Below are 13645 nucleotides of genomic sequence, written 5' to 3'. Positions count from 1 at the left end.
TTAGTATGCAGATAGCTAGGTCGAATAACATATAATCTACTTTTTATTTCGGCAGGTTACAGGATAAAACTCCAAAACCTTTTTGACCGCTAAGGTCTAGAAGCATGAAGTTTTCAAAGACGATGTTCTACGTGCAAGTTAAATTTAATCTACGATGTACCGAATATCTGAGAATTACCACGAGAATTATATAAAATACAACGGTAGTTGAATTTCAATGAAATTTCAGTTAAATTTGGTTGATTTTGATTTACGCGAGTCTACAAATAATTTATTATTATTCGGAAACTTAAGCGAAACCACGGGTAAAAGCCAGTATTTTTGTAATTAATATCACGCCCCGGATTAAATCAACTTAAATATTGCTTTATTACCTCAACGACTTGGTAATACTAGTCTGTAATTCCAGTCCAATCAGTAATTGCTGATATCTATTACCCCAAACAACCGATAAAATAAACACATAGGTAGTTGTACTTCATTATTACTTAACTTAATGGAATGGATATACTCGTAGATAATGGCGATCTACGTTACAAACAAGAAGAAAAAAAAACGTTTTTTTTTTCTAGTCTGTGCACCTTCAACGAACATAAATCAATAGAAATAGGTACACCATAACTCCAAGTTTATTAACAAATACCTCGTGCAACCGCACCTTATTAAAGCGCCAATTAATTACTTCAGTTTTCAAAGCAAAGCTCGTCCGGCGCCGGCGCAGCGCCAGTCTTCTCGCGCCGATGTCGCGACACGCATGCGTGCTAAGTGGTGTGATGTGTAAGTGCTGTGCGGAGCTATGATATTACTGTGATATTGGATTTAGGATTACAATATGAAGATTATTTTGTAAGTTTTTTTTTATATAATAAAAAAATGTTTTGAATTTTAAAGATTTAACAATTTTACTTACACAGACCGCGGTATATTTAGATTTTTATAGAGAACACACGAAATTCAAACTTTGTTAGTATTGAGTACAAAGTGGAAGTTGGAGTGGAGTTAAATTCATAGTATGTGACATAAAATATACAACTGGACGTTAAACAGGAAACTAAATAATATCAAGTTTAATTTTGTCCGGTACACTCATAGCTAATTATACTAAATAGTCGTACATTTAAACTCCATGTGATATCAGATATAAAAAAATCCGAAATTTCTGAGTGCATGGATAATTTTTTTGTGGTCATTATGTCGTTGGGCCTGTCATTTAAGTTAAAAATTTCCGTTAGCGGAATTTTTAAGGTCCCGTATCCGAAGGGTTCAAACAAAGCCCTACTGCTGACATCTACGTCTGCGTCTGTCTTCTATTACACAGGTTTTGTAGTTTTGTATAACACATTTATTTATATTTTACAGAATTCATATAAAACTAAAAATCAATCAAAATTAATTAATAAAACTAAAATACTACAATTATATAATAAAAAACTAGCCAAGAGCGTGTTGGACACGCTCAAAATAGGGTTCCGTAGCCATTAGGAAAAAAAATTTTTTCTAAGGATTTCGCATTTTGTACGGAATATTCCAAGTTTAGGTATATTTTATACCTTAGGCTGCTATTTACTCTTAAACTACTAATAATTCTCAAGCAAAAGCCATTATAGTTTTCCTTGAAAGTTTGATATACTTACTACCATCCTGAATTTTTTCAAATTTTTCTACCCTCCGGTTTATATTTTAGAGGGGGGACGCTCGATTTTCATGAAAATTTGCACTTTCAAGTTGAATATTTCACAAACAAATCTCTGTTTTAAAAATCATCTTTGCAAACCCCTAATGGTTATAAAATACCTATTTAACGATACCCCATACTATAGGGTTGGATGAGAAAAAAAACAACCCCAATTTACGTATATGGGAGGTACCCTAAAAAAATTTATTTTATTTTTTTATTGTACCATTTTGTCGGCATAGTTTACATAATATGCCCGTGCAAAATTACAGCTTTCTAGCATTGATAGTCCCTGAGCAAAGCCGCGGACGGACAGACAGACAGCAGACATGGCGAAACTATAAGGGTTCCGTTTATGCTATTTTGGCTCCGGAACCCTAAAAATACATATATACAATATAAAAGGTAAATATTGTATTTTTGTTTTTAAAGACTTTCAAAATGAAAGGAATGAGAAGACACTTAGTCAATTTTTTTAAAACACATACCAATGTAACGATAACCCGGATTGTTTTCTTTGAAATTGCCTAATTTTTACCCGACGTCCCGAAGGAGGGTTATTTTGGTCTAACTCACACTTGACTTTTGAGTAAATTAATGTTCATAGCATTCGAGCACACTTCCGCATCGATATGAAAGGAAGATTGTACATCTAATTAAATTTATTCTATGTCTACCGTTATTTTTATTTAGCGTTTTTGGAGATAGAAGTTTTAGGCTATGGCGTGCAAAAGGTAAAAGGGTAGCCAGCAATAGTGCTGGTGACGCTCTCCTGCAGCGCAACCAATTGCCTACCCTGGAATCGTTACAATGCATGTCAACGTCTGGAGGTACTTAAATAAATATAAAAATATACTTACTCAATATTTCTTTCGATAAATAATTCTTAAGCGTATAGATTCTAAATTTAAATCTGACAAAGCAATGCTTTTATACTGCAAACACGTATAAAAATCCTAGCCAACAGTATAGAAACGTTTTCGCATACAAAAAGTATTTACATTTAAATGTCTTTTAAATTCAAACGCAGTTCAGCCACCTATACGAAATTCAACCAGTATACCCAAAGACCCCAATTTTATATTGTTAACATGCAATTATGGGTCCCGCGTATTTTGGTTTGGTACCCGGGCGAATCCGAAAATATGCTGAAACCTGCAATAACTGTCACTGTCAATAAGGGAAGGTAAAGCCGTTGCATTACACTAAATTTTATGAAGCTACGTGACAAGACAGAATATAAAGGTGCAGTGACACACTCCCGCCGAGATAAATAAATAAAACTGGGCAAGCTTCATAAGCCCCCTCATTTCTCTAGTGTCACCAACTTGTTCTACCAAAACTGTCTCCTAAGTTTGTAATGTCTCCAAGGGGCTGTTTCACCATCCATTGATTAGTGTTAACTGACGGTTAAATGTGATGAGCCGGCATCACATTTGACCGTCAGTTAACACTAATCAATGGATGGTGAAACAGCCCCTAAGTCAACATTGGCAAAATACGTTTTAGTAAAACGGCAACACACAGCGGAGAACAGATGGCGATTGGAGCCGAAAGGTTCTCGAGTGGAGACCGCGGATCGGCAAGCGCAGCGTAGGACGTCCACCAACAAGATGGACGGATGATCTGATTAAAGTTGCGGGTTCACGGTGGATGCAAACGGCTTCCAACCGAGGCAACTGGAGGTCTATGAGGGAGGCCTATGTCCAACAGTGGACGTCCTACGGCTGATATGATGATTATGATGATGATGATGATGATGATGATGATGAAAACGGCAAGGACGAAAGCCATTAATAAAAAATATAAAATAAAACTGGACCAGCACGAATCTGATTTGCACATGAATGACTCCGCGTCATAGCATCGATAGATAGAACGCGTTTTATTGTGGAAACTTTTTGTTTTTAGGTTTATTTTATTTCTATTATTTGTGTTCATTATATTCTGTAATATTTGCATCCAATGCCGTCGTCAACTAAAAAAAATAAGCTAAGAATAATACGTGCTTATAATATTTTCAACTCTTGCAATTCTCACAAATTTACAAATCCGTTTAGTAGTTTTGACAATTAAAAGTAACAGCATACACATCCTCCCAAAAATTCGCATTCATAATATTAATAGGATAAATATTCGCCTGTTTAGAATGAAAAATTTTCAGTTCTAAATATTATAATTTTAAAACAAGCAGATTTTATTGATAAATTTAAATACTAGAATTTAAGAAAAAATAACCATATAAAACTTAGCTATAAACTAACTACCTAACTTAAAAACTACCAAATTTCATCTAAAAAAGACCCCCGTGGCATGGCACCCAAGAGGCTGGCAGCATTCCCTCGTGAAATGGCGATGGAGATTCGTTGAGAGATATAGCTGCCAGCCCTTTGGTCTCCAGTAGTGTCGACCAGGCGCTTTTGCACTTCTTTCATTTAATTTTGTGCGCCGGGCCCCAAGGATCCAGGGTCTCAAATCCGACAGCAACGAAATTGTATGCTGAACAGACTTTGGCTGAACCGAGACCCTGGTATTTTAATATTTTTCAACCTTCGGCCGCTTCACCCGCTGCGCCAGCTTTTTTAGTTGTACCCTGGAGGTGTGAAGGGGCTAAGGTATCTACGCAGGTTGCGTCCAAAACTAAAACCCGACCCATCCTCCAGGGAATCAGAGACATACCGTCCGGCCTTTTGCCATCATCTCACGCAATTGAGTTCTAACCAGATTTTGTTTTAATACAAAGTTTATTAAAAAATCTGAATATTACGAATTGTGTCACTTTCATTCTAAACGAATTTTCATCGTACACCATGGTTTATGTTATGTCAATTTTTACAATTAGGTTATTTTCTTTATTATGCTAAATTACTTATAAAACTATAAGATTACTGCTCAACCTAATTTTTCGTAATTTAAATGCAATTCCAACGATAAACGCACATTGATCTGATGCAAAACTAAGTGAATAACAAAGGAAATACCAAGATACTTGAGTCAACAGGTACTAAACAATGTAGAACCAGTCTATTCGCCAAGAGTTGATAATTATTATACGGTAATGTCTCGGGATAGTGACTGTCGCTAAATTTTCACACACTGTGTAGGCGTCGCTTGTCCTTGTCAAACGCGAGCCCGTCAAGATTACGGACGCGGCGACCATTATTGAAATTTCGTTCTAGGATGGGCTTTGAGTTTGTCGGTTGGATGTTCGCGTGTTGTTTTTTGTTTTATAAAGTTAATAATTTTGATTTATAAAAATAATTAGAGAGCCACATTTGTAATGAACAACACCTAATTTTTATATTATTTTATCAACTTTACTGTCGGTGAGCAGGCTTTATCTTATATTAATAATATATAATTATTAAAACTATTTTATAAGAATTATCTTGTAATCGTTGTTGTAAGGGTAACAATCGTGGTACATACATGTGTGTAAAACGTCAGCCCATAGAAAACTGTAATTTTAGGCAAATTCTTCCTTCCTTGTGAACAGGCTAGGAATGAATATTTAAATGCTTGTTAAGCTCATATTAATTTGTTATTCGTTTATCTTTATCTGTCATTTTGAGAATTGCCATTGTTTAAAACAGATACAAAAGTTCATGTGATGGTTTTATGTTTCATCTGTGACATGAGTTTTTCTGATCTTCTTAAATTATTTTTCCATTTTGTTCTTAAAAATTTACGACCGTTAACCATTTTCGGCGATTTCAACTATAATAGGCCTTCCTAGTTGTAGTATACTATTACTTATTCTGTGGTTGTAGCCTGCCTCAGCCAGTTTTTTTTTTTCAAAAATTACCTATGTACATTCCCGAATTCCGCAAACAAAAGTGGCGTATCTTATCAATACTACTTTGTTTTAATATAAACTTAATCGCCGATTTAAGATTTCATTAAACTAACACTCTTACCAGGCTTATCAGTTATCTTTAGAGATCACTGACGTAACCTTCTTGTCTACAAAATTTTTGTGAATGTAAAAAACTGATGAAAGACTTGCGATATCTAATTTTGTCGTCACCTGGCGCAAAAACATTGTAGTACCTACAGCTTATAAATACTCGTATGTTTCACAGAATTATATATACAAAATAACTTCTTGGCAGTTTTTCAGAAAGTTTCTTGGAATCAATTAGGTATTTTAACGCCACTATTGATAGATAATAAGTATCCGGATGACACTTTGTGGCGTCTACGGCGTTGTCATCCGTTCTGTGTTATTTTGGTTTTGAATAATAACAGAAGCGAGTATTATTGCAGTATTACATTTTAAAATGGTGTTTACTGTAATGTACTGTAATGGTGTTTGCAGTACTTAGGTAATACAAGTGTTGATTAAATGCTACGCTATTATGCCTGTCAATGTAATACATCATCATCATGATCATCAGCCGGAAGACGTCCACTCCTAAACAAAAGACATTTTTTTATGCAATAGCAGACAAAAGAGCAGACGATTCATCTGATGTTACGTGATTAATATCGCCCATTAGACATCCGCGGCACCATCAGGACTGCAGATGCGTCGCCGGCCTTGCAAGAAATGGTACACTCGCTTTTTGAAGGAAGGCATATCGTAGTGAGTGATAGAATGAACGACAACTCGCCACTTGCATCCACGGGTTGCCATGTCGTCAGTCCACCTTGTGGGAGGCCTGCCAACGTGGTCGCCACTTGAGAATTTTTCTCCCCCAACGGTTATCATACAACATACATCATTTAACCGAAAACCAGGAGATTGCGTGGAGATGACAGCAGTCAAAGGCGGTAAATAAGCAAGAATATGCTAAAATATAATCATAACTTAAAAGAAGTCTGAAGAATTCGTTTATCGTGCGCTCATGCGGAATTCTCTCTTTCCTTATATAGGGTCTCTATTTCCATACCAAATTCATCCCGATCGGTTAAGTATTTTAAGTGCAATAAAAATATATTAAAGCATAAAAATATACTAACATACGCATACGCATTTATGATATTAAGTAGGATCATAAAATAGAAACTAATTTGGTTGTAATGGTTGTATAAAAACACAAAAGGTGTTATCATACAAAAATAATCGTTCATTGCATAGAAGAAGCAATTGTTAAAAAAACAAATTAATTCAACGGTTGACAGATTGATGTAAAGGATAATTTTATGTTACCAGTTTTTGTGAATAAATTCCTTTAAAATTGTAGTTGGCTGACTGGTCCGCCCTTGTGTCCGGGAACTTTTATTAAGGCGCCTTTTAAGGAATATTTTAAATTTTCAATTTCGGGAAGCTACATATTGGATGCGAAACGTCGATAGAGAGCAAGTTATGTAATACGTGACTGTACCTTGTTCGATGTTATCTGCGAAACTCTTCTTTTAAAGGAGCCTTTCCTAGAAAAATAACACCAACAGAAAATGTGGAGTTACCTTCTGTTACCACTGAAGTGGAACTGAAAATATTTTTTCATTCCTACTTTCAATCAGAGAGAGCTATGCTCGGGGTTTATCTTGAATCAGAAATGAGGAGATACGTAGAAGAACGAGGATCACCGATTTAGTCAAGCAAATCAGCTCGTTGAAGTGGTAATGGGCAGGCCATATACACGCAGAACAGATGGCCGTTAGGCTCGAGAAGTTCTCGAATGGATACCGCAGATCGGCAAACGCAGCATAGGGCGTCCACCAACGAGATGGACGGATGACTTGATTAAAGCCGCGGGTTCGGGGTGAATGCAGGCCGCTTTCAACCAAAGCAACGTCTACATGGACGTCCTTTGGCTGATATGATAGTAAAATGATGATGTTACTGAGAAGAAAAAGATCGCGAGGAAACCTTCACAGACCTGCAGACATTCCATTTTGTATGTGAAGCTCTCAATCCGCATTGGGCCCACGTGGGAGCTACGGCCCAAGCACTCTTGTTCTAAGAGGTGCGTGCTCTGTAGTGAGATGCATAGAAATCGAGACGCTTACGAGTCGTGGAGAGCAAGTGAAATCGCGAGACAGTTCAAAAATCCTACAGCGGTATTTACCTACTGGTCACGTACTTTTTAGGGTTTCGTACCCAAAGGGTGCCAACGGGACCCTATTACTGAGACTCCGCTGTCTGTCTGTCTGTCTGTCCGTCCGTCTGTCACAGGGCTTTGTCTCTTATGCCGTAAAAGTTAGACACTTGAAATTTTCACAGATTATGTATTACTGTGACCGCTATAACAACAAAACAGTTACAAATTAAAGGGGGTTGTCATACAAGAAACGTGTTTTTTTCAGCGTTTTTTGGTTGCTAGGCGTTGTTAGCCGTTGCTAGGCGACCAAGGTGACAGACAGCCCCTATGTCGTTTGAATTTGCGATTACCTTTAAGTTTGCGATTTTAATGATGTTTTATAAAAGCTTCGATAAGATAATAAAGTGATGTGCAAAATTAATGAAATAATTTATGAACCAAAAACCTCAATGAAGCCAACTTTAATAAAACGCTCGCCAAATTCACACCGTCACTAACCACTATGTTTAAAAAAATAAAAATAAATAAATAAAAAGACATTTATTGCCACAAAAAAAAAATACACTGAACATAACAAAATACAAAAATAAAAAACAACAGACACGTTACAAATATGTGGCAATAGGCTCAGGCTCAGCATTCACATGCTGCCGGTCGACAACCGGCGGCGCTGATTTTCAGCCTGCGCCCGTCTCGCGGCACGTTTAACACAGTACGGGAAGGGTAAACACACAAAAGTATTTATATATATAAAAAAAAAAACCATTAAAAAAAAAACACGTAAGGGAGGTTTAAAAAAGAAGAAAAATGGGAGATCTGGCAACCTGGTTTACCTGTTGTTTTATACATTTAAAAAATCATACTAAGTATTTAACACTATCTACAAGGTTTATAATACAGTTTAAAATACGGTAATATAATACGGTTTATAATACAGTTCAAATCACACTAGTCGAGCATCTTATTATTTAATTACACAACATATGAACCGCCGAATTTCCCGCGAATGAACTGCGCTGATAACCTTTTTTTTTTTTGAGCCGCGCAAATGCAATTCGCGCAATTTTTGAGCAATGGTTTCAGATGCAAAGAGGATGAAAAATCGAATTGTTTTTTTATTCAAAATACTTGCACAAGTACCTTACATTTCGGCAATATTTTTAGAAGCTTTTCTTTAGCTTGCCCTGTTTGTTTATTTATTTTTTTATGGTTTGTTTGCGTCAAATCTTGGAAGCTAATTTTGAACCACTTCCAGTGGTCCGATCGACTTGAAATTGAGCATACCTACTTATGTAAAGTTGGTGACAATACAATAATCTGGTAGTGACATCTTGGTGGTCCTGCCAGGATCGCCTCTGCAGGAGGGAACTCCTCAAAAGTTAAAAGTACCGACTTGAAATTTAGTACAGCTATGTAGTAGATGATAGTAGATGTATGAAGTAGATGTAGTAGATAGTAGTAGCTATGTAGTTTAGATGAAAATGCAAGTACAGTCAACAAAAAGTACATTCGGCAAAAAAATCTTGTATTAAAAATGAAATTTTAAACAAAATTTATTACAAGCATTATATTTATTTGCCGTGTAATGTAACTATGTTTGCTCGGGTGGAATCTTTCAACTCAAATTTGAAATGGTTATCTACAACCGATTGAGCTGAAATTTTACAAGCATGTATAAATCCGATGACAATGCAATATAATTATGACATGGAGTTGATCTGATTATAAAGCTAGCGGGTGACCACAGGAACTGTGATAAACGACACGACCGCATTGAGTTTGAACTCATGTCATTCGTCTTGACGAGTATTTTGGTAATAAAGTATTTGGGCATTAAGTACAGTCAACAAAAAAAACTCATATTAGAAGAATTTAAAGAAAAACTTTTATTGAACTGTTTATGGAACCATGCATGTACGAGCCCGACTCGCACTTGACCGATTTTTGTGACTTCAAATGTCCTCAGTCAGTATACTTCCTAAGCCACCTACCACGCTAAATAAAAAAAAAATTGCCAGTTTTCGTTATTATTTTGTTGCCAGCACGTAAATATTGCCTGACGTCAAACCTGTGAAATTCGCCGAATCGTATTCTAATTAGTATCGCATAAATGTTCCATTAATGTCAATCTTTACAGCGTATATAATATAGACTGTCCATTTTTTTATGTAACAGTCGATAACTTTTATCAATGTTTATCTGTTAATTAACCTTTGACTGACGACCTGGTTTTTACGTAGCACTTACACCGATGTACTGTCTGAGAGACGTCGATTTTAAAACAAGGTACTAAAAAAAAATTTTACGTTTGTTTTTTTTTTGCATTTTAATTGCATATCGATGGTGGAAGTCTCAATTGACGTAAGGGACAAAATGCTACTTTTCAGGAGAGCGAAAAGAAGTTTTTGGTAATTTTCAAACCCTCACAGCATTGTTAAGGTTTAACTTAGCAGGACGTTATAATTACGTAAAATCTTGAATTTTCTTGCTTTTCAACGTGAAACTATAGACATTTTCGTAAAAAGCTTAATAAGAAAAATAGCTGTCCCTTACGCCCGTGACATATAGGTGTCATAGCCCCTTACACCCATAAACCGTAAATAAATAAATAATGTAGTAACCGATTTTTGGTCTTATAGGACATTTTATATTTTATTTGCTACATATTTGGACGTAAGTTCCTGTAGAAAAATTAAAAAAAATAGTGAATTAACTCAAAGAACCACTTTAATTATTTAAAATAACGCGCAAAAGCCATAATTTTGCACGTCCCCTTAAAAAATATGTAATTTGTAACATTTTCTTCAAGGCTATAGTACCGTAGACCACATACATGCGCTACGGCAGGTTATACAGAACACTGAAGAGTATAACCTCCCCCTTTGCCTTGCATTTGTAGACTACGAGAAAGCCTTCGATTCGATCGAGACTTGGGCTGTGCTGCAGGCTCTCCAGCGGTGCCAAGTTGACTATCGGTATATCGAAGTGTTAAAGTGTCTGTACGAAAACGCCACTATGTCCGTCCGATTACAGGATCAGAGCACGAAGCCTATTCCTCTGCAGCGGGGAGTCAGACAAGGAGATGTGATCTCTCCGAAACTGTTCACCGCTGCATTGGAGGATGCTTTTAAGGTTTTGGACTGGAAAGGACGAGGCATCAACATTAATGGCGAGTACTTCACTCATCTTCGATTCGCCGACGACATTGTAGTCATGGCTGAGACCATGGAGGACCTCGGTGCTATGCTCGCTGACCTCAGTAGAGTTTCCGACCGAGTTGGCCTGAAAATGAACATGGACAAGACGAAAGTCATGTCTAATGTCCATGTTGTACCAACTCCCGTAATAGTCGGAGACTCTGCGCTCGAAGTTGTTGACGACTATGTATACCTGGGACAAACGGTCCAGTTAGGTAGGTCCAACTTTGAGAAAGAGATCACTCGTCGAATCCGACTCGGCTGGGCAGCGTTCGGGAAGCTTCGCAGTGTCTTTTCGTCCAAATTACCGCAGTGTTTGAAGTCAAAAGTCTTTGACCAGTGTGTGTTGCCAGTGATGACATACGGATCTGAGACGTGGGCGCTAACGATGGGCCTCATGATAAAACTCAAAGTCACTCAGAGGGCTATGGAGAGGGCTATGCTCGGGGTTTCTCTGCGGGATAGAATTAGAAATGATGATATCCGCAGTAGAACTAAGGTTACCGACATAGCCCGAAGAATTGCGAAACTAAAGTGGCAGTGGGCGGGGCACATTGCTCGCAGAACGGATGGCCGATGGGGCCAGAAGGTTCTCGAATGGCGTCCGCGGACCGGGAGACGAGCTGTCGGTAGGCCTCCAACAAGATGGAGCGACGATTTGGTTAAGATCGCGGGATCGCGGTGGATGCGGAAAGCACAAGACCGGTCTGAGTGGAGAGCCTTGGAGGAGGCCTATGTCCAGCAGTGGACGTCTTTCGGCTGACATGATGAACATTTTCTTGCACATTTGGGAGTATTCTTGCTTGATTTGTTGTTTGCATGCATGCTTGCCTTCTGGCGTCACGCTTGCTTGCATGCATGCTTGCACTATTTATGCTTCCTCTAACACACTGATTGCAGCTGTGAGGGAGTGGGACGCCAGCCCGCTTCATGAGCGCTGGAGGAGATACCATAGACCGGTCATCGCGAGATCGGGGTAACCCGCGATGTTCATCTAACCCAGGCCGATAAAATTGCATGTTTGTTGATTTGATTGTCAAAATTACATGCTCACTTGCAAGCCTGCTTAGGTGGTTGCTTAGGTACATGCTTGCTTGTTTGTTTGCTTGCATGCTTGCTTGCATGCTTTCTTGCACGCTTTCTTGCACTACTTCTTGCACATTTGGGAGTATGCTTGCTTGAGTTGTTGTTTCAATCACTACAAGTTCTAAAAACCATCTGTTTTGATGCCTCCTACGACCTAACATTAACAAGGTATTTTAATAACTAAAAGAAGCAAGCAAGGTATTTTGCTTTAAGTGCCTCTTACACCCATAAAGTAACCTCAATTTTTAAAATGTCTGTTTGTTACTGTCCCTTACGACTAACAATTTACTCTAGTTTTAGCTTTTGATGTCCCTTACGCCCATAAGAGTATTCCTTATTTTATAAGTTGCTGTTGTTTAATGCCCCTTACGACGTACCAATTACACCTTTTTTTAAATGTCTGTTTGCTACTGCCCCTTACGACCGACAATTTACTCTAGCTCTTGCTTTTTATACCCCTTACGCCCATAAAAGTATTTATTATTTTATAAATTGCTGTCTTTTAATGTCCCTTACGACGTTCCGATTATACCATTTTTAACCCTCAACATACATAATTAATTATACAGGCCAATTATTATTATGTATGCATCATCATCTCGGCCTATATACGTCCCACTGCTGGGCACAGGCTTCCTTTATTAGGATCTGTAACTTAGTAGCTTAAAATAAACAAAGTAGCTAAGAGAAATTTACCTCAACATCCTTGACTGAAATTCCATTACGGAAATGTTAGCTCGACGTCAAGCCATTAGGGGATCCATCAACTTAATCTTCTTTTTTTGTTTTGCTTTTGGCATCTTATAAAAAAATACGCGCGTTGACAAAGAACAAACGTAGGCAATCAAATACGTCCTCCGTGTTTGACGTGTCTGACACGACTGACCGAATGTGCAATGCGCAAACGCTGGGAGCGTGGAAGGTAGGTAGACGCGTTAGTATTTTGATGTTAGGTACAAGAAATAGGTACAGGCGGTAAGGTTACGCCCAACAACTTCTTGCATTTTTATCTTATTCGTTATAAAATGTTGGGGTGTAAAGGACAATGAAACAATAATTGACCCATACGCCCTTTTATTATATTTGTTGGGTTTTTTTTTAACGTCATGAGTCGAGTCGTAAAGGACATATGAGACTGCCACAGCCCCTTACGACCCAAATATTAAAAAATAATACATTTACGCCATTTTTCAGCTCAAATATTTTATATCATGTCCCTTAAGCTATTTTATTTTAAAATAATAAATGTTGATAACAGCAAAAGTAAGGGGTGTATCGTAACTTGAATACTACCAATCGACAGAGAAAAAAAAACTCTAATTTTCTATGTTTAAAAGTGATTTTCGGTATTTTGTCCCTTACGCCAATTGAGACTTCCACCATCGATATATACTTGTTTAAATCATGCAAATCGATTTCTAACTACTATGAATGAACAATTCTTTCAAAAAGTTTTTGACTGACTGACTAACTGATTGAATCACCGAATAACATACAGACAATACATCCTTAATAACAAAAATAAAAAAAATCGCAGAGGCATAAATCTTGAGTATCACGAAATATATATCTTCTGCAATTATTATTTATTACAAATTTCCATGGCATAGAAAATTTAGCTTGTTTTTAAAAATTATCACGGGAAAAAACGGTGGGCAAACAGATCGATACAGCTAAAGTTACAACAATATGTATATGCG

The 13645-nt window shown here is 37.3% G+C and overlaps 1 protein-coding gene across 5 annotated transcripts in view; it reads left to right on the top strand.

Moving 5' to 3' along the window:
• The first annotated feature begins 714 nt into the window (after positions 1 to 714).
• LOC141430561 (uncharacterized) overlaps positions 715 to 13645 on the top strand; it is a 109325-nt gene continuing 96394 nt past the window's right edge. For all 5 annotated transcript variants that reach the window (XM_074091327.1, XM_074091324.1, XM_074091326.1 and 2 more), the window contains exon 1: positions 715 to 846. In XM_074091327.1, coding sequence (XP_073947428.1) covers positions 833 to 846 — 14 coding nt within the window. In that variant the 5' untranslated portion in view covers positions 715 to 832. The remainder of the gene's footprint in view (positions 847 to 13645) is intronic.

The sequence above is a fragment of the Choristoneura fumiferana genome, chromosome 8 (genome assembly GCF_025370935.1).
Source record: "Choristoneura fumiferana chromosome 8, NRCan_CFum_1, whole genome shotgun sequence".
NCBI lineage: Eukaryota > Metazoa > Arthropoda > Insecta > Lepidoptera > Tortricidae > Choristoneura > Choristoneura fumiferana.
The sequence above is the reverse complement of the archived record's forward strand: the minus strand, read 5'-3'. Positions and strand labels throughout refer to the sequence as shown.